The sequence below is a fragment of the Pseudophryne corroboree genome, chromosome 3 (assembly GCF_028390025.1).
Source record: "Pseudophryne corroboree isolate aPseCor3 chromosome 3, aPseCor3.hap2, whole genome shotgun sequence".
Taxonomy (NCBI): domain Eukaryota; kingdom Metazoa; phylum Chordata; class Amphibia; order Anura; family Myobatrachidae; genus Pseudophryne; species Pseudophryne corroboree.
This window is the reverse complement of record NC_086446.1, coordinates 602,211,700-602,237,827: the sequence shown is the minus strand read 5'-3', so window position 1 is coordinate 602,237,827 and position 26,128 is coordinate 602,211,700. Positions and strand designations below refer to the sequence as shown.

General features: G+C 43.2%; 1 protein-coding gene across 5 annotated transcripts in view; it reads right to left on the bottom strand.

The window, feature by feature from the left end:
- The window catches only part of MARCHF8 (membrane associated ring-CH-type finger 8), a 493,920-nt gene that overhangs the window by 23,279 nt on the left and 444,513 nt on the right, over window positions 1-26,128 (bottom strand). For 4 of the 5 annotated variants that reach the window (XM_063961500.1, XM_063961501.1, XM_063961499.1 and 1 more), the window contains 2 exons: window positions 2,827-2,906; window positions 1,608-2,417 (listed from right to left, as the gene is read on the bottom strand). In XM_063961500.1, the coding sequence (XP_063817570.1) occupies window positions 1,608-2,417; window positions 2,827-2,906 (890 nt within the window). The remainder of the gene's footprint in view (window positions 1-1,607; window positions 2,418-2,826; window positions 2,907-26,128) is intronic. The other variant, XM_063961504.1, reaches the window with a different exon arrangement.

Below are 26,128 nucleotides of genomic sequence, written 5' to 3'. Positions count from 1 at the left end.
ATGTACCTTCCCATAGACTTCTAGCTCTGGAGCCTGCATAGAAAAGACCATAAAGAGTCACCTATTCTACTCAGGGCCAGAGTCAGCGATGTACACAACTACCTTCACACCTGCTAATCTGTACATAGCGGCTCTGCGGGTGTATGCAAATATCACAGCCGCCAGGATTTGTATTGGTCGCCCACTAGAGGCTTCTTGTATCCGCTGCTTGTGTACAAAGAGACAACCATCAGCAGCACAACGGTCAATAATCAGAGTAACTGTATGGCTGCACAGACTGGCTAAAGAAATAGACAAACCAGAGGTAATCTGGCAGCGTATGCAATTGCAATCACAGGCAGGTACACGCCCCCTAAACAGTCCAGACACGCCTGCATTTTAGCAGCCACTCCCCCTATTATCGCCCACAAACTGCCGGAAAATCATTTTGCAAATAAATCCTCCCTGCGACCGTCGCCACAAGACCATCGTGGCAAATAAGCAGTGGAAGAAAATCGCTCCACTGCATACAAAACTAACATTGTGGCCATCTCTGAATCAGGCGCTCAGTGTGCAAAGATGATTACAGGCCCATCTTTCACATTAACAGACTGGCCAAGATGATCAGAAAAGTAATGAAATCAAATGTAGTATAAAAATATATAAACCTAAGAGACTAGGGGCTTTATTCATCGATGTACACACACCCGATGGTTTACATATGCCTTCGATGCTTCTCCTGTACATGTGCAGGATTAGCACTGCGCATGTGCAGATCAATGGATACGATGATGGTTGCAGTGCCCCCTAAACCTTCGCTTGGGATACAACATGAAGTGTCCTACGATTGTTTGCACTGGGCCCACGTGTCAAAAAGCCCAGGAGAAATAAGGGTTATACTGTACACAGACACACAACACTGTTTAGGCTAAAAACGTTTAAGCTGCTTTTATAAAACTAATTTGGAGAAACAAGACAAATTCCAAATCAAATACTGTAATAATCTCATCACTGTCTTGTAGTTACATTATAGATATTAGCCAATGTGTTACAACACAGAGCTATGGATGTCAACATTGGTACATGAGAGAGTTTAGAATCTCATTCCGTAATATAAACATCCCCATATCTGCACAATTTTACAATTTGGATAAAGCACCATCATTAATCTATTCCATGCTGACACTGTGATATTCAGATCAACAGATTCAAATATTTACTCACAGTTCAAAGCAAATTAAGCTTATGTAACAAATTGCTAAAAAAACACACAAAAACTTTCTAAACACTATAGAGATGCATTCCCGAATAAAATGAAATTGAATTATTGACAGCCATACTGAATAGATACATTTAAAATGAATTAGATTTTCCAGTAAAGTATGTGTAAAGTTGCTGCTATACATGTCAACTATGTGTTCTTTTCTTGCTCCATAAAAAAAACGAGCAAGATAAGGTCATGGAAAGAAAGCTGTTTCAATCATTCTACCGTTGTCAGAAATTGATTCTTTCATGTGCCAAAAGCATATAGACTAATTTCTACAAGGATGTGTCAGTCATTCAATTTAAGATAATTTGGGATTGCATCTCAGATCAGGAGGCAGAGGGTGGTTCTTCTTGAAACCAACCTGCATAAGTCCCCAGATGTAGACACAGGGGAGGCAGGGGGAAATATTTTTGAGGGGTAAGGACATTCAAGATCACTGTCCTCCACAGAACAAAGTGGAGCTCTCTGTTCCCGTGCATCTTCAGGGACAGCTATATTGTCCTCAAACACATCATCGTCCGCAATGTAATCAGAACAGAAATCGGTGCTTCCCAAAAGCAAACTAGAAGACGTGCCAGCATGGAGACTTCTAGAGTAGCCATCAAGTTCCTGGAATCTGTGTAGGCTATGGACACTGGAACTTGGAGAAAAAGAGAATATATAGTGGAGAAGGGTTTTGCTTTTTGATGAATCACTGTCTGCCTTATCATCCATAAGAGGTATACATACAGATCCAAGACTAGTGTCCCGATAAGGGACTTTCAGTGGATTGGATGACACAGATTGTCCACGAACAACATTAGAATTGTTTAAAGAGATAGGATCAGTAAACGGAGTTCCATTTTCTAGGAACTGAAATTTGTTCTTTGCAAATGAATGCTCTTCAGCTGAAAGCAATTTCCCTTCCGAGCTAGTTCGTTCCACAAAATCACAGTTCCCAGACGTATCTGACATTTTTTGGTCCACATCATTCAGTGATTTTGAGAAAGGTAAGACTGATTTTGCCTTAGACGACTTGAGGATGCTGGCTGTGTCCTTTGAGAAGCCATCTTGACAGATTATGGTCACAGTGGTCCCTGGTGTCCAAGAACTCTGGAATTTGGGGGTTTTCAACACAACTGCAGACTGCAATGGACTTTGATGACAACATTCAGAAAATACAGCACTGGAACTGCATGCAGTGAAAAAAGCATAGAAAGTATAAAAACAAACAAAAAAATGACAAGAAGAGACATTCATTGTGATACAACATGAGCATAAACAGAGACAACATGATGTGGAACACAACAGGAGAGACAGGACATAACGAACACTACGTACCTAGTCTATCCACTAGATGGTTTCAACTGTAAGGGGTCTATTTACTAATTGTTGGTTTTCCAAAGCTGTTGCTTTTGGTGGTTAAAAGGGCAATAACATTCACTGTAAAGCCCTCCTGGTTTTGCATTTTTTATATTGACTTTTGATATTCTGCACCCAGATCTACCGCAAAGCGGCAGCGTTCAGAGACGCGGCTTAGTAAGTCCCCCCCCAAAGACTATTAGTTATGTTCTTTATATAAACAAATAAACTATTTATACCTGCAAATATCTTGGCTGGAAGGTGTCACTGATGTCCTAGGAAAGCTATTTGGTGCAGTAACTGAAGTAGGACTTCCTGCCTGCAAAATACAAAAATAAAATGATTTCAACCAAAGACTTACTTTCTGCAGTATAAGTGTACCTAGGAACAGCTCTGTACAATGAGACGTGCTCTTTACAGTCAATTGAAAGATCCAAAATAGCCTGCATTAGAGCTTTGCAAATAATCATCATGAATCACGTTGGAAACCACTTTGACGTTTTTATCCAGAGTCATACATTTGAACGTCTTTCTCGGTCTCTCTCTTAATATCTATCTATATTATGGACAAAAGGGCAGAACTCAGGGAACAGAATTTACCATACAACACAGAGCACATACTGCAGGATTAACCAGACGTCCAAGCTCAGTGTATAGTAGGAAGAACGAAGGATCTCAATACTGCTAGCACAGCTCCAGCCAGATGTTGTCTCTCAGATGACGTTCACATGAACGTAGGGGAGGCGATCACGAGACCGCCTGTCAGGATCCCGGCAGTCACAATGCCGACACCAGAATCGCGACAGGCGGTGAAATAGAGCCCGCAGCATGGCGACCGCAGCAAGCCCGCAAGGGGCTTTCTAAAGCTCGCCCCCCTGCCGGCATACTGCTTGCCGACATCCCGGCCACCGGTAAAAGGTATGTATTCGGGAATGTAGAGTTGACAACATTTGATACTAGCAGAAGCTGACTCCAGAGAAATTTCTTACACCATCTTCTTTTTCCAACTGTGTTATTCATATAGCCTCTGTCTTAGTCACTCTCATTGTACTAAAGTGACATTGCCTTTGAGCTATCTTTTATAATAGCACACACAAAAAAAAAATAAGCTTAATCAATCATTGGATCTGTAGCAAAAGGCAATGTACTGTAGGTGCAACCTCGATTCTTATGATTACTGCTGTGTAAAAGCCTTTGTGGGAGATGTACTAAACCTCTATAGTGACAAAATGGAGAAAGATAAAGAACCAGCCAATCAGCTCCTGGGTGCAATGTTGCAGTCTGTGTTTGAAAAATGACAAGAGCTGCTTGGTTGGTAGTTTCTCTCTCCACGGCTTAGTACGTCTCCCCCTTATCCATTATAAGAAACACAAATAACCTTTACTTATGTAATTGTACCTAAATGATGTCACGTTAATAAGGTAAATGTACTGTAGAGTGAAATCATTGTGTGTCCATCTGCGAGTGGCGAGAATAACATGGAACTGGGAGATATAAAGGGACATTAGAAAACACAGGAAAGTTACCATTTGCTGCTGCCTTTTATTTTATTAAACCATGACAGCAGAAAACATATACAATTTGCATTTTACTACAGATTTTCAAGCTGAAAACATCTTTTTTTGTATCACTCGGTTACATTTCCTAACTTAACATGGTATACGCAACAAAAGATTAAACTTGCTCAATAAATCAACATGCTTACTGGGCTCTGTGTCAGCCCCCTAACACAGAGAGAAATTCACAGCTTCTTTTAATGTCAGAAGACGAGCGAATGGAGCGAGAGGAGTGTGTCACAAGTCTATGTTAATGGGTTGTCATGGCTACTTATGCCTTTAGTGATGGCTGGGAGCAGATTTCTCCTTCTCTTCTTTCTTTATGATGGCTCTGGGTGTACTCGCTGATGATTTTCTCCAGCATTTGCCAGTATTGAATGTGCTAATTTTCTTAAATGTCAAGACACAAATTTAGATTACCTTACCGCAGATCACGCTGCTCTTTTGTTGTTTTACAGAACAGAGTGTTCAAAATATTATTTTCTTTTTAAAATCTATTTAAACCGATGGCTATTAGCTTAGGCACAATAGTACTATTCACAGAACGTGGCATTTTCTTATTGACTAGTTTTATAAGGCTTAGTTTTCATCAATTTGCTCAGAGTAAAAGCATCTGAAATTGCTGTCATTGTGTCTGATGCACACATGGATATACTTATCATGGCTCTTACCTCAGAGAACCCTAATTGTGCTCGCTATACAGTACTTTCTGAAATGCTTTGAGAAAATGATTACGGCTGACAGGGATCAAATGGCTGAATGGTTATTCAGGGTGTTGATGGATTTTAAGCAAACATCTTCATTTCAGTTCTCACAAAAGAATGCTCATTAAATAGAAATGGAAATAAATATACTACTACAAAGACATGCAAGCAATGGGGCTGAATAAATTTTTTTTTGTTTTGAGCTCTAAAATAAGAATTTACTCACCGGTAATTCTATTTCTTGTAGTCCGTAGTGGATGCTGGGTACTCCGTAAGGACCATGGGGAATAGACGGGCTCCACAGGAGACTGGGCACTCTTAAAAGAAAGATTAGGTACTATATCTGGTGTGCACTGGCTCCTCCCTCTATGCCCCTCCTCCAGGCCTCAGTTAGGGAAACTGTGCCCGGAAGAGTTGACATTACTAGGAAAGGATTTGGAATCCAGGGTAAGACTCATACCAGCCACACCAATCACACCGTACAACTTGTGATAACTATACCCAGTTAACAGTATGAACAACAACTGAGCCTCATTTAACAGATGGCTCAGAACAATAACCCTATAGTTAAGCAATAACTATATACAAGTATTGCAGAAAGTCCGCACTTGGGACGGGCTCCCAGCATCCACTACGGACTACGAGAAATAGAATTACCGGTGAGTAAATTCTGATTTTCTCTGACGTCCTAGTGGATGCTGGGTACTCCGTAAGGACCATGGGGATTATACCAAAGCTCCCAAACGGGCGGGAGAGTGCGGATGACTCTGCAGCACCGAATGAGCAAACTCAAGGTCCTCCTCAGCCAGGGTATCAAACTTGTAGAATTTTGCAAAAGTATTTGATCCCGACCAAGTAGCAGCTCGGCAAAGTTGTAAAGCCGAGACCCCTCGGGCAGCCGCCCAAGAAGAGCCCACCTTCCTCGTGGAATGGGCTTTTACTGATTTAGGATGCGGCAGTCCAGCCGCAGAATGTCCAAGTTGAATCGTGCTACAGATCCAGCGAGCAATAGTCTGCTTTGAAGCAGGAGCACCCAGCTTGTTGGGTGCATGCAGGATAAACAGCGAGTCAGTTTTTCTGACTCTAGCCGTCCTGGAAACAGATTTTCAGGGCCCGGACTACGTCCAGCAACTTGGAATCCTCCAAGTCCCGAGTAGCCGCAGGCACCACAATAGGTTGGTTCAAATGAAACGCTGATACCACCTTTGGGAGAAATTGGGGAAGAGTCCTCAATTCTGCCCTGTCCATATGGAAAATCAGATATGGGCTTTTACAGGACAAAGCCGCCAATTCTGACACACGCCTAGCTGAGGCCAAGGCCAACAGCATGACTACCTTCCACGTGAGATACTTCAACTCCACGGTCTGAAGTGGCTCAAACCAATGTGATTTTAGGAAATCCAACACTACGTTGAGATCCCAAGGTGCCACTGGAGGCACAAAAGGGGGCTGAATATGCAGCACTCCCTTAACAAACGTCTGAACTTCAGGCAGTGAAGCCAGTTCTTTTTGAAAGAAAATAGACAGGGCCGAAATCTGGACTTTAATGGATCCCAATTTTAGGCCCATAGTCACTCCTGACTGTAGGAAGTGCAGAAATCGACCCAGCTGAAATTCCTCTGTTGGGGCCTTCATGGCCTCACACCAAGCAACATATTTTCGCCATATGCGGTGATAATGTTTTGCTGTCACATCCTTCCTAGCTTTTATCAGCGTAGGAATGACTTCAACTGGAATGCCCTTTTCCATTAGGATCCGGCGTTCAACTGCCATGCCGTCAAACGCAGCCGGGGTAAGTCTTGGAACAGACAGGGCCCCTGCTGTAGCAGGTCCTGTTGGAGCGGCAGAGGCCAAGGGTCCTCCGAGATCATTTCTTGTAGTTCCGGGTACCAAGTTCTTCTTGGCCAATCCGGAACGATGAGTATAGTTCTTACTCCTCTCTTTCTTATTATCCTCAGTACCTTTGGTATGAGAGGAAGAGGAGGAAACACATAAACCGACTGGTACACCCACGGTGTCACTAGAGCGTCCACAGCTATCGCGTGAGGGTCCCTTGACCTGGCGCAATATCTTTTTAGCTTTTTGTTGAGGCGGGACGCCATCATGTCCACCTGTGGCCTTTCCCAACGATTTACAATCAGCTGGAAGACTTCTGGATGAAGTCCCCACTCTCCCGGGTGGAGGTCGTGCCTGCTGAGGAAGTCTGCTTCCCAGTTGTCCACACCCGGAATGAACACCGCTGACAGTGCTAGCACGTGATTCTCCGCCCATCGGAGAATCCTTGTGGCTTCTGCCATCGCCATCCTGCTTCTTGTGCCGCCCTGTCGGTTTACATGGGCGACAGCCGTGATGTTGTATGACTGAATCAGCACCGGCTGGTTTTGAAGCAGGGGTTCTGCTTGACTTAGGGCATTGTAAATGGCCCTTAGTTCCAGAATATTTATGTGTAGGGAAGTCTCCTGACTCGACCATAGTCCTTGGAAGTTTCTTCCCTGAGTGACTGCTCCCCAACCTCGGAGCTTGCATCCGTGGTCACCAGGACCCAGTCCTGAATGCCGAATCTGCGGCCCTCGAGAAGATGAGCACTCTGCAGCCACCACAGCAGAGACACCCTGGCCCTCGGGGACAGGGTGATCAGCCGATGCATCTGAAGATGCGATCCGAACCACTTGTCTAACAGATCCCACTGAAAGATCCTTGCATGGAACCTGCCGAAGGGAATTGCTTCGTAAGAAGCTACCATCTTTCCCAGGACTCGCGTGCAGTGATGCACCGACACCTGTTTTGGTTTTAGGAGGTCTCTGACCAGAGATGACAACTCCTTGGCCTTCTCCTCCGGAAGAAACACCTTCTTCTGTTCTGTGTCCAGAATCATGCCCAAGAACAGCAGACGCGTCGTAGGAACCAGCTGCGACTTTGGGATATTCAGAATCCAGCCGTGCTGTTGTAGCACTTCCCGAGATAGTGCTACTCCGACCAACAACTGCTCCTTGGACCTTGCCTTTATAAGGAGATCGTCCAAGTACGGGATAATTATAACTCCCTTCTTTCGAAGGAGTATCATCATTTTGGCCATTACCTTGGTAAATACCCTCGGTGCCGTGGACAGACCAAACGGCAACGTCTGGAATTGGTAATGGCAGTCCTGTACCACAAACCTGAGGTACTCCTGGTGAGGTGGGTAAATGGGGACATGTAGGTAAGCATCCTTGATGTCCAGTGACACCATAAAATCCCCCTCTTCCAGGCTTGCAATAACCGCCCTGAGCGATTCCATTTTGAACTTGAACTTCCTTATATAAGTGTTCAAGGATTTCAAATTTAGAATGGGTCTCACCGAACCGTCTGGTTTCGGTACCACAAACATTGTGGAATAGTAACCCCGTCCCTGTTGAAGGAGGGGAACTTTGATTATCACCTGCTGAAGGTACAGCTTGTGAATTGCCGCCAGTACTACCTCCCTTTCCTTGGGAGTAGCTGGCAAGGCTGATTTGAGGTAACGGCGAGGGGGAGACGCCTCGAACTCCAGCTTGTATCCCTGAGATACCACTTGTAGAACCCAGAGATCCACCTGTGAGCGAACCCACTGGTCGCTGAAGTTCCGGAGACGGGTCCCCACCGCACCTGGCTCCACCTGTGGAGCCCCAGCGTCATGCGGTGGACTTAGTGGAAGCAGGGGAGGATTTTTGTTCCTGGGAACTGGCTGTCTGGTGCAGCTTTTTCCCTCTACCCCTGCCTCTGGGCAGAAAGGACGCGCCTCTGACCCGCTTGCCTTTCTGAGGCCGAAAGGACTGTACTTGATAATACGGTGCTTTCTTAGGCTGTGAGGGAACCTGAGGTAAAAAAGTTGACTTCCCAGCTGTTGCTGTGGATACGAGGTCCGAGAGACCGTCCCCAAACAATTCCTCACCTTTATAAGGCAAAACTTCCATGTGCCTTTTAGAATCAGCATCACCTGTCCACTGCCGAGTTCATAATACTCTCCTGGCAGAAATGGACATTGCATTAATTCTAGATGCCAGCCGGCAAATGTCCCTCTGTGCATCCCTCATATATAAGACTACGTCTTTAATATGCTCTATGGTTAGCAAAATAGTATCCCTGTCAAGGGAATCAATGTTATCTGACAGGGAATCAGACCATGCTGCCGCAGCACTACACATCCATGCTGAAGCAATAGCAGGTCTCAGTATAGTACCTGAGTGTGTATACACAGACTTCAGAATAGCCTCCTGCTTTCTATCTGCAGGCTCCTTTAAGGCGGCCGTATCCTGAGACGGCAGTGCCACCTTTTTTGATAAGCGTGTGAGCGCCTTGTCCACCCTAGGGGATGTTTCCCAACGCAACCTGTCCATTGGCGGGAAAGGGTACGCCATTAGTAACCTCCTAGAAATCACTAATTTCTTATCTGGGGAACACCACGCTTCTTCACACAATTCATTTAACTCATCAGATGGGGGAAAAGTCACTGGCTGCTTTTTCTCCCCAAACATAATACCCTTTTTAGTGGTAACCGGGTTAATGTCAGAAATGTGCAACACATTTTTCATTGCCGTAATCATGCATCGGATGGCCCTTGTGGACTGTACATTTGTCTCATCCTCGTCTACACTGGAGTCAGACTCCGTGTCGACATCTGTGTCTGCCATCTGAGGTAGCGGGCGTTTTTGAGCCCCTGATGGCCTCTGAGACGCTTGGGCAGGCGCGGGCTGAGATGCCGGCTGTCCCAAAGCTGTTACGTCATCGAACCTTTTATGCAAGGAGTTGACACTGTCGGTTAATACCTTCCACATATCCATCCACTCTGGTGTCGGCCCCGCAGGGGGCGACATCACACTTATTGGCTCCTGCTCCGCCTCCACGTAAGCGTCCTCATCAAACATGTCGACACAGCCGTACCGACACACCGCACACACACAGGGAATGCTCTGACTGAGGACAGTACCCCACAAAGTCCTTTGGGGAGACAGAGAGAGAGTATGCCAGCACACACCAGAGCGCTATATAACAGAGGGATTTACACTAAACACAAAGTGAATTTTCCCCCAATAGCTGCTTATATCACCTTTTGCGCCTAAATTTATGTGCCCCCCCTCTCTTTTTTACCCTTCTCGTAGTGTATACTGCAGGGGAGAGCCTGGGGAGCGTCCTTCCAGCGGAGCTGTGAAGAGAAAATGGCGCTGGCTGTGCTGAGGAAGATAGCCCCGCACCTTCAGCGGCGGGCTTCTCCCGCTTTTTTAATAATATTTATGGCGGGGGATTAGGCACATATACAGTTTATAACTGTATTATGTGCATTTTGCCAAAAAGGTATACATATTGCAGCCCAGGGCGCCCCCCCCCAGCGCCCTGCACCCACCAGTGACCGGAGCGTGTGGTGTGCTGTGGGAGCACTGGCGCACAGCTGCAGTGCTGTGCGCTACCTTATTGAAGACCGGAGTCTTCAGCCGCCGATTTTCTCCTGGTTCTTCCGTCTTCTGGCTCTGCAAGGGGGACGGCGGCGTGGCTCCGGGAACGGACGATCGAGGTCGGGCCCTGTGTTCGATCCCTCTGGAGCTAATGGTGTCCAGTAGCCTTAGAAGCACAAGCTAGCTGCAAGCAGGTAGGTTTGCTTCTCTCCCCTCAGTCCCTCGTAGCAGTGAGTCTGTTGCCAGCAGATCTCACTGAAAATAAAAAACCTAACAAATACTTTCTTTTCTAGTAAGCTCAGGAGAGCCCACTAGGTGCATCCAGCTCTGGCCGGGCACAGATTCTAACTGAGGTCTGGAGGAGGGGCATAGAGGGAGGAGCCAGTGCACACCAGATATAGTACCTAATCTTTCTTTTAAGAGTGCCCAGTCTCCTGCGGAGCCCGTCTATTCCCCATGGTCCTTACGGAGTACCCAGCATCCACTAGGACGTCAGAGAAACATTATTACCATTAAAATATATAATGCATACTTGCCTACCTGACCCTCTCCATGAGGGAGAAAATGCTCTGTTCCTGGACTTTCCTGGTAATGTATGATTGCCATCACCTGTGGTGAAACACCTTTCTTATCAATTAACTAGCTCACCACAGGTGATGGCAATCATACCTTACCAGGAAAGTCCAGGAACAGAGCATTTTCTCCCCCATGGAGAGGGTCAGGTAGGCAAGTTTGAAATAATGACTTCAGATCCCACACAAAATGGCAGCCACACACTTGGGAGGAGGAGCTGATCTCATGTGGCATTACAGTTCTGAAACATACTTATAAGGAAGGTTAAATGCAATTTTATATGTCGGTTAATGTTTCTTTGCATGTATTTTCTTTTTCAAACTCTTTTTATTTGCTTTTTTCTAAGTAATGTAGATATATACAAAAGGGTTACAGGGATATCTCAGCTGCAATGTAAGTCAGACATGGAGCTAGCTAAGTGGTTCCCAAACTTTTTCAGTCTAGCGCCCACTTGTGCAAAATGTTTGGTGAGCAGCCCACCACCCTCACATATAATATACAGCGCTAAATACTGGCGCAGCAGACTTCCGGTTCCGGCAATGGGAGAGTGAGCAGCCTCTTCCGACAGCTCCGCTCCCCAACTCACTCGACATTGCAGTAACCCTGTTTACCAAAGGCAGACACCGTTCCCGTTCCCCACGGAGGATAGAGGGAACGATGGACAAGTTTTTGAGTGTGTCCTCCGTCTCAGGAGTACCCCCGCCACCTCAGCCACCGCGACTAGAGAAGCGCCGGGGAGACCACAACATGGCGCCGGACGGTGATAATGCTCCAGGGACGCCAGTACAGAAGAAACCCATAGCGGATCCTATGTTGGACCTTGCTCCGGCTCCGGGCGGTACAGGTACTCTCTCTTCCTCTTATGAGGATATGGTTTTGGCAATTCACTCCACCATGGCGCCTCTATTGCAAAAGGCAGTTTCTGATATTACCTCACAATTGCAAACTCTATCTGGCCGTGTTACTGACGTAGAAAAACATGTAAGTGACACTATGGACGATGTCAGTATCTTACAAAAATCTGTACGGGCTCTGGAAATAGATAATAAGCGCTTGGCAGAAAAGCTAGATAGTTTTGAAAACAGGGCCAGACGGAAGAATTTGAGAATCACAGGCCTTCCTGAGTCACTTAAAGGAAATCACTTGGATCATTTTGTTCGCATTATTCTCCCTAAGCTGTTACATGTGGAAGAAGCATGTGCTGATATTTCCATAGAGAGAGTCCATAGAGTGGGAGATATCTCGAAAGCCACTGCACAGAAACCAAGAGTGGTGGTTTTTAAAACCTTAAATTTTTTGCATAAGCAAGTTATTTGGAAAGCATCTCGCAAATTATATCCGATTCAGTGGGAAGGACATAACATCCGTATCTATCAAGATTTTTCAGTTGAACTCTCAAGACTGCGTCGTTCTTTTTCGGAAATTTGTACCACCTTGGTACGAGCAAATAGAAAATTTATTATGTTTTTTCCTGCACGTCTCCGCATCTTTTCTGGTACATCGTACTCGGAGTTTACAAATCCTGAAGATGCTGCAGCATTTCTTAAAGAAGAGGCCTCTGCAAAGGAACACGGGGACATTGCTGATGTTGTGGATGAGTGAGAACTGGGACTGCCGTATATATTTGAGTTTAAATAAGTATATATGGGGTATACTCTATGCTTAAGGGGTGCTATATGTCTTACTGCATTTCTGAGGCACGTTAAGAAGCTTTTAAGCCTTAAGAAGTTATTAAGCCTTAATATTGCTTACATCTTCATTTAGAGTATATTTCGTAGGTGTTGAAATATTTTCAGCCAATCACTGTAATATCGAGGAGCGGAGCTGCGCCATTTTTTCTTTTTATTTTTGTTAATAAATACGTTATTAGGTCTGCTATTTGGGATCTTTGTGTCTCAGAGAGCAGTCAGTTGCTGGAAGTCCAGTTTGGTTAAATTAGTACTGCTCAAATTATTTGGTTATATATGTCTGTCCATTTTCTGTTTGTCTTTCCCTTATGTTTTTTCCACCCTCCCTTACCCCTTCTTTATGGATATGAACAGTATCAGATGATTAAGAGACTTGTATGTGATAATGCCTCTCAGAATAGGTTCACTTAATATTAGAGGCATACATACACCTGCGAAAAGACGTAAACTACTTGTATACCTCAATAAGCTATCTATAGAATTGATATGTTTACAGGAGACCCATCTAAAAGCTTTGGAAGCGAATAAGTTAAAAATGCTGGGTTGGGATTTACTAGCTGTAGCCTCATACAATACTAAATCACGAGGAGTAATTATTTTAGGGAAAAAGTCATTAAATAGTCATGTTTTATCTGTTTTCCCTGATCCAGATGGTAGATTTGTGGTGCTTACAGTGGATATACAAGGAATCGTATTCAATATATGTAATGTGTATGCCCCCAATCAATATAAGAAAACCTTTTTTACATCATTATTGGCTAAACTCCATACGTATGATCCTGCCTCTTTAATAGTTTGCGGGGATTTTAATTTAATTTCATCTTCTTTTCTTGACCGTTCCCCTGCTCCGAAACTCCCGATTACCCTTCCAAAAATAGGGGTCCCATTTTTTGTTAAATCCCTCAATCTAGTAGATACTTGGCGAGCAGTTTACCCGGTTGAGAGAGAGTTTACATGCTTTTCTATGACTCATAACACCTGTTCTAGAATAGACTATATTTTTCTGGCAGAACCTTTATTTACTAAAATCTCTACTGTAAATATTGAACCCCCTATATTATCAGATCACGGTATGGTATGGATTAACTTAGAACTCAAGAGATCTGTGGAGACTAAACCTTTGTGGAAATTTCCCCTACATCTTGTAAAAGCGAAAGGCTTTAAAGTCTTCTTAGAAAAGACGTGGGGAAAATATCAGACGCATAATTCTGGCTGTGCTGTATCCAATCCCTCTAATTTTTGGATGGCGGCCAAGGCCGTGTTACGTGGTGAATTGATAGAATACTCTTCTCGAATTAATAAGCTACGAAATGCTTCTTACTTAGACCTGCAAGGTAAGCTTTCTAATGCTTTCCAACTATTTAAACAGGCCCCCTCCTTGGAAAATAAAATACGTTATAACACAGCTAAGACTCACTTCTCAGAGCTTTTACAGACCAGTGGGGATAAATATTATTTTAATGTAAACTCAAAATATTATAAATTTGGTAATAAAAATGGTAGACTCCTTACAAATTTACTACATGGATCTAGAAAGCGTACAGTGATCAGGCCCTTATTGAAATCAGACGGAACTTTTACGGACTCCGACTCTCATATAATCGAAGTGATGAGATCATTTTATGAGGAGCTTTATTCTGTGCCTACATACTCAGTAAATGCTTCCGTTGCTTCTGGTAATCTGGAAACCACCTCTCCTACCCCTGTATCTCTTCCCTCTTCTTCTTCTACCTTTTGGGATTTACTTTCATTGCCACAACTCCCAGTATCCTTTCTACCTGTTTTGATGGCTCCTGTGACTCCGTTGGAGGTTGTTGGGGTTATTAAGCAGTTGAAATTATTTAAATCGCCAGGCCCTGATGGGTTTTCTAATGAATTTTTTCGTTTGTTATCTACCCAAATTGCTGAACCTTTGGCCGCATGTTTTAATTCAATTATAGCTGAGGGAACTCTCCCTGCTCACTTCTCGGATGCCGTCATTAAAGTCTTACCGAAAGAGGGACGTGATCTTAGTCTTCCGGGGTCTTATAGACCAATTTCACTTCTTAATACTGATTATAAAATTTTTACAAAAATTTTAGCGGAAAGATTAAAGCCCATTCTTCCGGTTTTGATACATAAAGATCAAACTGGCTTTATAACAGGACGGCATTCGGTGGTGAATGTACGGAGGGTTCTCGCAGCTATATCACAGGTAACATCTAATCATACCTTGCGGGTAGCCCCTCATATGATAGTAACGTTGGACGCTGAAAAAGCGTTTGATTTAGTTTTATGGCCCCATTTATTTCGTACCCTAGAGAAATTTGGCTTTCCTACCCATTTTATTAATATTTTACGTACCTTATATTCTTCTCCACAGTCACAATTAGCATGCAATGGACTTCTTTCATCTGCTTTTAAACTAGAGAGGGGGACCCGTCAAGGGTGTCCCTTGTCCCCTCTTCTTTTCGCCATTGCCATAGAACCCCTTGCTGTGGCTATACGTGCTTCCCCCTTGATTCAGGGGATTAAAATTGGAGGGGAGGAGCTGAAGATAGGACTATTTGCAGATGATACCCTTTTATTTCTTTCTAACCCTACTCACTCTTTGCCTTCTTTGTTACATCTACTTGACTCTTTTGGGGTGGTTTCCGGATATAAAATTAATAGATCCAAATCGGAGGTTTTATTGCTGGGAAACTCTAGTCCAGACCTTTTGAGATCCATACAAATGCCGTTTTCTATAGCTCCATCGAGATTTAAATATTTGGGGGTCCATATATGTTCAGACTTATCCAAAATATACCCGACAAATTTCTCTACTACAATAACCAAAATTGCTACAAAACTTGAGTCATGGAGGGACCTACCTCTCTCTTTATTGGGACGCTTAGCAATAATTCGATCTATTATTTTTCCGAAAATATTTTATTGCATGCAACAATTACCAGTTGCTATACTTAAATCGGATATTAAGAGATTGGATGCATTATTTTCTAAATTTGTATGGCAAAATAAACGCCCGAGAATATCAAGGGTTAAATTAATTACTCCTAAAACTGCAGGTGGTCTGGGATATCCTGATTTGGAAACATACTCTCAAGCAGTTTTTTTTCGTTACATAAGTGCTTGGATACTTAATAAGGACCAATACATAGATTTATCTTTAGATTTAGCTATTTTTTCCCCCTACTCCCCAAGTGCACTTTTACAAACTAAATGGCTTTCTATCCCACTAAATATTCGGAACCATATTTTGTTTACAGATACATATAAAGCATGGCTTGAATTAAATAAAAGATGTAAGTCCAATCCCTTTGTTACACCTTTTATTCCTTTATGGGGGAATCCATCGTTCCCCCCATCGCTTTCTAACTCATTGTTTGATACTTGGAGGGCAAAGGGATTGGATTTATCATGTAAGGTTTTTGATCCAGGAGGCTCCTTATATACCTTTCAAGAGTTATGTCTTAGATATGCAATACCAAGCTCACAGAGATTTATGTATTTTCAAATGCGGCATTTTTTACTTTCTATTAATGCACCTAAACCCCCTATTCAGACCCAAAAATTTAATATCGCTCAGGTTAAATCTATCGATACATTGTTATTTTTTCTCCGTGAGAAGGATTATAGAGTGAAATATTTATATAATGTTATAATCAGTTCTACAGAACATGTACAATGGCAGATATTGTTACAGAAATGGACTAAAGATATTCCAATGTTAACTGAGATTCATGATTTAACTGAATTATATTCATATTCACTTAAGGTGTTACAATCAGCGTACTTACAAGAAGTTCACATACGCACATTGCATAGAGCATATATAACTCCATATCAAAGACGGTATATGGTTAAGGATGAGATGGGATATTGTATTAAATGCGGAACTGTAGTTGCTGATTTTTACCACTGTATATGGGATTGTTTTAAGTTACGTAAATTTTGGTGCAAAATACTGAGTTTTATTAATACAATGTTTGGTCTCGCTTTACAACCTGATCCTATGGCTTGTTTGGGGTTCAGTTTTAAAAACTGGACTATAACAGGGGGGAAAAAATACACTTTGCCATTATTGATCACAATTCTAGCAGTATGCAAAAAATGTATTTTGTGTCATTGGATCAAGAAATCGGTACCTAGCCTAATGGAAGTTAAACAAAAATTACTTCAAATATTATATTATGAGCGAAAATACGCAGAGGTAGATTTACTATTAGGAGCTCAAAAGTTTTATTGTAAATGGGCTCCATTTATCAGTACTTTGGAAAAAGAGACCCGATTACATATATACAAATCTTTTGAAAATTTTAACTTTGAGGAGCATATGGCATTTTATGTTACGTGAACTTGGTATTGGGTGCATACTGAGAGTCAGCTATTTTAAGTTGTTTTCTTTTGGAATCTAGATACTGTGTCAAAATATAAGATGAATATTAGGTATATATTTTCCTTCCCATTCCCCTCTTTCCTCACCTCCTTCCTTTGTCTATGTCTTGTGTCCTTTTTAATTTTTCTTTTTATCATTATACTGTTATCCCTGTATCGCCTTAATCTATTATGTCTCATTACCTCATAGTGAGATTATGTGGATAGATAATAACAACTATGATATGATATTTGGGATTATGCTTTTATTGTCTTATTGTATACTATTTTCGTTTTCCTTTCTGTATGTGGAAAATCCTTAATAAAAACATTTAAAAAAAAAAAAAAAAAAAAAATACTGGCGCAGCAGAGTGCATAAGGGAATTTTCAACAAAACGTATAAAGAAAGCCTGCTATTCTATTATTCTCTTTCAATTTTATGGAATCCTATCAGAAGCAAGAAGTCCCCTAATAGCGTTAAATGAAGCTTTTTTAATAGTGCAATTACAGTAGTCTGTTTCTCGAATTTGACCTTCAGGTCTTGGAATAACGAGACATCCGTGTTGGTTTTGTCTGGATGATTTTATGGGGGTCATTCCGACCCGATCGCTCGCTGCAGTTGTTTGCAGCGCAGCTATCGGGTCGGAACTGCGCATGCCGGACGGCCGAAGGCAGTCATTCCCTAGCGATCGCCTCTGCCTGATTGACAGGCAGAGGCGGTCGCTGGGCGGGAGGGGGAGACACTGCAGCGTTTGGCCGCCGTTTCGGGGGTGCGGTCCAGCCAATGCAGGTGTTGCCGGACCGTGCGGGGGGCGGGCCGCAGCGGCTGTGTGACATCACACGTAGCCGCTGCGACGAGGGGGCAGCGACGAGCAACTCCCGTTCAGCCGCAGGAGCTACACTGGCCGGGAGTTACTCAACAAGTACAAAAGCATCACTGCTGTGCTATGCTTTTGTACTTGTGCGGGAAGGGGGGGCGGACAGACATGCAGGGCGGGCTAGCCCTGTGCTGGGCGTCCCCCCGCATGTCTGGGAACATGATCCTAGCTGTGCTAAATTTAGCACAGCTACGATCAACTGGGAATGACCCCCTATGTTAGAAGCTCACTCAATCTAGAAGGCTTTGGGTGGTTTTCAATTCTTTCCGCCCCCTGTTTCTGCTGACGGGTGTGGTATCATCATTTCAGCTCCCAACCCTTTGCAAGGTGCCCAACCCTTTATGCAACTAAACCTGATTACTATGGGATGCGTTATGCGCAATAACAGAGATCACTTTAGAAAGGAGATTGGGCATGATATATCATTTGAATACCGCCCCTTTAGGTCTTCAGTTAAATTATTATTATTTTTTTTCTCACAAATTAGTCATGATAGTAACCGTTCATTCATTGACAATGAAACAAATACAAATTTTAAGTTATCAGTTGAATATTGCTAATACTTCCTTTTCTCCAGTATCTTGTCAGCCTATGTTACTGTTACTGGAAGATTTGATTATTATTGTTATTATTATTAACAGAAACCACATAACTATTTACCATCAATGTCATTATTTATATAAAGGTCAGGAAACATCCCCTGCCGCACCCTTAAAATGTCATACCCCCTAAAAACAGAAAAATGCCCTCAGATCATTGGGAACCACTGATCTAGGTGGGGAACACAGAGAAAGAATAAGAGGAGGATATTGGCAGAAAAAGGGGAGGGAAACACCCAACCATCCTTTGTATCTGTAGGAATGTACCTAATTATATGACAATGGGGGTAATTCCAAGGTGATCGCAGCAGGAAATTTTTTAGCAGTTGGGCAAAACCATGTGCACTGCAGGGGAGGCAGATATAACATGTGCAGAGAGAGTTAGATTTGGGTGTGGTGAGTTCAATCTGCAATCTAAATTGCAGTGTAAAAATAAAGCAGCCAGTAATTACCCTGCACAGAAACAAAATAACCCACCCAAATCTTACTCTCTCTACACATGTTATATCTGTCTCCCCTGCAGTGCACATCGTTTTGCCCAATTGCTATCAAAAATCCTGCTGCGATCAACTTGGAATTACCCCCAATATCACAAGATCGTTTAAGTTGGTTAGACAGATACTACTCAATGTTTTCGAACACTTCCATAATAATTGACTGAACCGTTTGTTAAATGACTCCACATATAGACCCCATTTTTAGTAGAATTTTGGTACTCCCACTTCAAGATCTGGAAAAGCAGCTCTTCTATAGTAATAAAGAATATTTAAACATTCAGTCTGTTTATGCGTTTTCATTAAATACTCTTAAGGTGTCCTGCAACTAGGTTAATTGGCCAAATCGGGGCATTATACACTCTTAACCTCTCAACTTTCCTGCTTTTTTTTTTAGTAGGGCTGTAACGCCAATTTGTTGGGAGGCTGGGAGTTGTTCCACTGCCGCACACCATGGGACAGGCGCCTTCACAGCCTGCAGCATAAAAATCCCCACAAATTTCTGAGGGAATAAAAGCCCACAGGGGGCCATATTGGGAGGTATACACTCTATTCACAACATTAGCATGGTCAAACTGTCTTTCCTTAGGAGAGAAAGTGTATTGTTTCCCCCTATCACTAACATACGGGGCTTAGCCTCATGGGAAGTGCCACGATCAAAAGCCACACCCCCATTTTCATCACTGTGGGGACAAGCCCAGCGCTCTGTGAGCTGCTGTCCATGCCCCCACCCATCTCTCGTGGTGAATAGATTTTGTGTGCATGTGCACAGCATCTATTCACCAACAACTGCCCTCCTCCCCACAGTGGGACTGTCATGACAAAATCAGGAAGTTCGGAGGCATAATATACATATAAAAGCAAACCTTACTGACAAACTGCTCACTACAAGCCTGTGCACTGTGTGAACACCCAGCCAATCAAAAGTATTTTTGACGCACTAGCCAATCACATTGTGACCATTATGTAAAAGTGCTTGTGTTTGGCTGAGCAGTTAATAGCTTTCCCGGTCAACTGCTATTAAGGCTAATCGGTACTGGGAACTGGACTATCCTGTTTAGGCAGGGGCTGGTGGCATCTATAGTGGGACCCGATGATCATGGTCTACATATTATTGTGGGAGCCAGCCAAGGCTATGTAGAGTTGTAATGGAGGGGAGGCAAACTGACAGATTTTTATTTCCTATTCATGTCAATGGTTCATTCATTTCAAGAGTGTGTTTGTGTAATACACATTCTGGAAATCCCACTGAAATGAATGGGAACAGCTGACAGATTAAAAAAAAACAAAAAGACTGGTGAAATCCATTTATGGTTTGAACAAAACTACCATAATCCACTTGATTTAGAGCTGCAATAGAGTGGATGGGGGTATCTGATGGAGAACAACAGGGAAGGTGACAGAAACAACCATAAAAGGAGGTGGGAGTGACCAGGGAGGAAGGACTGGCAGAAATTTAAGTGGTATGTATAAAATCTAAAGAAAAATGTACTCTAAAAAATTAGTCATTTTGCTAAATAAATAATGTGGTGTTTTGTTTTTAAATCATATAAAAAAATTGGGACTTTATGAACATACTTTCACAGAGAAGACAGAGTTACTTCCATGCCAGTGCATAAAAAAGTGATAAACTATGACTAACATTGTCGACAATAAAATTCACTTGATTTTAACAAGATTACAACTGTCAAATTAAAGTTGTGCCCAGATGCAACAGCAGAATGATGGCCATAAGAAGAGACGTCTAGCAATATGAATGCGTGTCTGTCTGAAAGCCTGGATATGTCAGTATGTCACAGCATGCAACAGACTAATTGGCTATTATGCACAATATTAGTTTCGATGAAGTATTGAAGAAGGAAAAAAGTTAATACAGGTCGAGTCTCCCATATCCAAAATGCTTGGGAAAAGAAGTATTTGGATATCTGATTTTTCCGTATTTTGGAATATTTGCATACTATAATGAGGTATCTTGGGGATCGGACCCAAGTCTAAATACAGAATGCATTTATGTTTCATATATACTTTATACGCATAGCCTGAAGGTAATTGTATACAATATTTTTAATAATTTTGTGTATGCATACACCAAGTTTATTTATGTTTCATATAAACATTATACACGCATAGCCTTATATAATATTTTTAATATTTTGTGCATTAAAGGAAACAAAGTTTGTGTACATTTGAACCATCAGAAAGCAAAGGTGTCACTGGGGTATATTCAAAAAGTGTCGGATCCATTCCAACATGCATTTGTTGGAATGGATCCAACAAGGGCTATCCAATGAACGGCCAAATCCGACTGTCAGATTTGAGCCAAAGCAGACTATCGGATTTGAGCCAAATCTGTCGGATTTGGCCGTTCACGGTGTCCTGTCCTGCTGTCAGCGGCTGCCGGGTGCGCTGACCGTGGCGGCCGGCGGGGAGACATGTCTGCGGCGGCGGGTGGGAGCCTGGCCGGGTGGACGCCCTGCTCAATCCTACTTTTTTTAAAGTCGGACTGAGATTTTCAGAAAGGGGGTCAAAACCTTTCGGTTTTGGCCCCGTTTCCGACAGAAGCACGCGGATCGGCGCCTATTCCGCCAATCCACGTGTTTTCCGACAAGTCAGGAATTCCCGACTTGTCGTAAAAGAACTGCCCTCTTTGAATAGGTCGGAACCCCTTCCGACAGAAATCTGTCGGAAACTGCCGTCTTTCCGACAAGATGGCAGCTTCCGGACAGCTATTGAATAAGGCCCTATGTCTCAGTTGCGCTCAGATAAATCTTTATATCTGAATATTCCGTAATTTAGAATTTTGGATATGGGAAACTCAACCAGTACTCCAAGTCATACTTGACAACATTGCTGCCCCGGTCAGCGCATAGGGGCTGCGGCGGCTGCAAAGGTGGGCTGTGACGCAATCGTGCTGGCACATTTGTGCCGCCCCACTATACAGTGTCAAGAAAACGGGCATTGTATAGTGGTGGCAGGGCTATGATGACACAATTCAGCATGAGTTTGCAACAGCTAAAACAATGTAGCATACAGAGCCTGCTGACTATGAAACATACTGCTCAGTTTGCGTAGCATCTCTCAGCAGAGCCTGCAATGCACTGTAATGTACAGTCAGTCTCTTCAGCTCAAATGTTTGCAGAGCTTGGGAAGTTCCCTACCATTCCAGAGATTCTGTATTGTGTGTGTCTAATGAGATGCTGAGCTTTAATTGCTCCACAGAGAAAAAGGACACACGTAAATGAATGCAGAACAATGTTGTACTGTACCAGCTCACTGAACTGCTATGTTTGCTTAGTCATGTATTTGGTAGAAGGGACTCTTTATGTACATATTTACTGATAATTAATGACAAAATAACTATAGCAAATTAAATGATGTGTCTAAAATGATAGAGCGTTAATGGGCTATGTAAACCATGCAATTGTATCACCCTCCTCCATGGGCATTAGGGCAAGTCGGAGATGCACGTAATCACCAGGTAATAAAGGCTGGTGCTATTATGGAGGTGATCAGGCACACCAGGCTCCCTCTCCAGTTGTTTTCTGATGTCTTCTGTTGTGTCGTGTAACATAGTACGGTAATGAAATAGCTACAAGGGATCATTTGAAAGATGCCCGCCTCTTCAAATGTTGGTCCCTTGAATTTATGGATGCCTGTTATGGGGCAGGATGCATCAAGCATCACTTTTGAAGGCAATACATCTGTCACTGATTGCATGCATAACGTTTGGTAACACCGTATGCACGTACAATTGTGAAATGCAAAGGACAGCTCTTCTGATAAGAGTTGTCCTTTCTGATTAGACGACTCCAGGTTTATGACCCAGGAGTCCTTCAGCGCAAGCACGACCATCAGCCAGCGCATGAGTGAGCCGTGGGGGACACTAGGAAAGATCCTACTGGATCCCTCTCTGGGAATCATGCCAAAAGAAGACCATAGGCAATGACCGCTATAGATCTATAGATTGGGAAAGTTTGGCTTTTCCGAAACTTTTATAAATGGGAAATGTGGTCAAACCTCCAAAAACATCCCCATATTTGGATTCCATGGGCTGCCTACTTTGACAGAGGGGTATGTAACTATGCTCCCATATTTGTAAGTACCAATGTTGGGGAGAAAGAGGAACTTAAAATCCATTGCCCATAACTTTTTATTTTATTTTAAACAAACGGAGGTCACCTGGAACCCAGTTGGCTGCAAATCTGTACCTGTCGACTGCACTAGTGGAGATGGTCATGTTTTTAATGTCCTAGCCACTCCCTTGAAGTGGACGGTTTTAATGTACGTGTCCTATTATCATTTGCAGCAAAGGGCTTAATGCCATTTAAAAGCTGGGGAACTATTTGAAAACAGCTGTTACCCATCAGATCCCTTTAACCTAATGGAACTAAAGCCAGATTGCTGAAAATGGGGTCAATGCAGAGCTGAACATACATAAGTCAGTTTTGAAGTGTACTTTGTGTGTCGCTCTGCACTTACTCCTTATCCAAGTGCACACAACTACAGCCTTACACGTTCTCAGTTGCATGTCCACTCACGAGAGAATTGACGTTCATAGAAAAATGGTGTAAGGTTAAAACTGGAACAGTACGGAAAATAGTCTTAATTTACTAAAATTGTGTCTGTGATTCTTGCATGACTTGCACAAAAGCTTATGTATCTGACCCAGGCATATGAAACGTAAGCTGTTTGTGTCCTTTTACTAACCTCTCCCTGAGAATCCCTCTCAGCATAGACATTCTATTCTTTCAGTACAGTGAATTGTATACATTATGCAAAACATTCTGTATTGTATCCCACAACAGAGTATAATCCCCTGGTACTGTTGCTGATTTGATCAGTGTTGTGCAGGTAAGATATGTTCCTCATCTTTTCTATTCCAAGGTCTTGGCAATTATGAACACCAGCTGGATACATACAACTTTAATCAGTATAATTAATTTTAAATATAAAACAAACAAAATAAAGACACAAACAGGATGACATTAAAAACCATGCATGGGTTTGTAGACACATTCACTGTGACATGCTTTACTTCTGCAAACATGCATTGTCAAAGTTCAACAAGTATTACTGTCACCTGTGTTGTGGAGGAATGAACTACTGCATGAAATACAATGCTAAACAGGCTGTAGAAGCCAATTTTATCACTATTATGTGCATTGTTTTATGTAACACAATAGGCAATATTAAATAAGCTGTTTTTTAAATCTATTTGTTTTAAACAACTTGTCTTTTTTTTGGTGCTTGGGAGCAAATCTGCTGATTGTCATTTCTTCCCATACATTACCAGAATTGTATTTTTTGCGCACACTTGAGATCACATACGGCAGTCTAAGCAATATTACCAGATTTTCATTCCAACCAGCCAACTAATTGAATGGTTGGAGGAAAGTTGGTCTGGTGTATGGCCAGCTTAAAAATGGTCAAATCCCCATTTCAGATCTTCAAAGAAATAATAAAAATAATAATTTGTGTGTAATAATGGCAGCTATAAACAGAGAAAAAGGTATTTTCAAAGTGCGCAATAAATGTTACCATGGGCAGCCATCACACATTACTTAAGGGAACACCACATCCCTAGAAAAAATAGCAAGCAACAAAAGAAATGGATGTGTGCATAGGCGCCCTTGTAACAAAGACGAATACTAGAAAAGTGTTTATCTTAAAAACACACTGATTTATTAAACACAATGGTGACATAAAACAAATATGAACGTCAAGAAACATATAAAATCACATATACACAATATTGCACCAATCCCAATGAGTTCTCACCCTCTATATGATTTGCGGTGGGCAGAGAGCTTTTTTTTGGATAAAAAGCAATCCAATCCCGGTGGAATTGTCATAGCACCACCGCAAAGAGCTTATTCCTTTTGGAGGCTGAGTAGGGAGTCAGGCAGTGTACGTCAAACAAAGATGTCCATATCTTCCAGACAGGGCAAATGGCGGGATGTATTAACATACATCGCCGCCCCTCGCCGGTTACCGCAGCGATGTTGATCGCATATGTACTAACATATGCGATCAACATCGCGATGCGGTGACGGAGGCCCCCCGTCACCTCCCCGGGGTCCCCACACTGGCTAGATGCCGGGAAGCAGCAGCAGGCTGCCCCCGGCACCTCCTCCTCCCCCCTGCAGCCGGAAGGACGTCCGGCTGCGTTGCTAGGGGGAGGAGGACACTACCTTCCGGGTCCAGGGCAGCCTGGAGGAAGGTAAGCCAGGGGGAAGGGGGGTCGGCGGTGTCGGCGGGTTGCGGCGGTCGGCGAAAAGAAGCCCATAGGCTTCTATAGGGTTTCGCCATCCAGAGATGGCGAAACCCTGGACGCCGAAAACGCTGCGGTAGGGTCTTAGTAAATATGAAAATGCGGTAAAACCCCCGTTTTCGGGGGTTTTACCGCATTTTTGCTTTAGTACATCCCGCAGAGGGCGAGAACTCATTTGGATTGGTTCAATATTGTTTATATGTGATTTTATATGTTTCTTGACGTTCATATTTGTTTTATGTCACCATTGTGTTTAATAAATCAGTGTGTTTTTAAGAATGGCAGCTATAAATTGAGGAACATGTCTAAAAACACCCCAAATTATTATAAAAAAATATTAACATAAAATGTGTATTAGGCAAACACATTGGAGCTAATTCAGCCCTGATCGCTGCTGTGCGTTTTCGCACAGTGGGCGATCAGGTCTGAACTGCGTATACACAGGCGCTGCAGTGCACCGGCGCATGCCAGAGATGCGATCGGCATCTCAGCCCAGCGATCGCCTCTGCCTGATTGACAGGCCGAGGCGTTCGCTGGGCTGGAGGGGGCGGGGTTGGTGGCATTGGCCTGTCGTTTTGGGGGCACGGTCTGGCCAACGCAGGCGTGCCAGGACTGTGTGGGGGGTGGGTCACAGCAGCTGCGTGATGTTACATGCAGCCGCTGCGACCCGGAGAGCGATGGGTAGCTCCATGCCAGCGTGCAGGAGCTGGTAGGGAGCTACTCTTCAGGTACAAAAACATTGCCGCCGTGCAATGCTTTTGTACCTGTGCGCGTGGGGGGGCAGAGCCAGACATGCGGGGCGGACTAGCTCTGTGCTGGGCGTCCCCCCGCATGTCTGTGAAAGTGATAGTAGATGTGCTAAATTTAGCACATCTACGATCAAGTCTGAATTACCCCCATTGTTCTAACACAATCAGCGTCTATGCATGAATAAACTAAATCTGACTACTTACAATAAAAGAAATAGGGAAATCTACAGTAATAAATAGAGCAATCTAATTTAACCTAACTGCA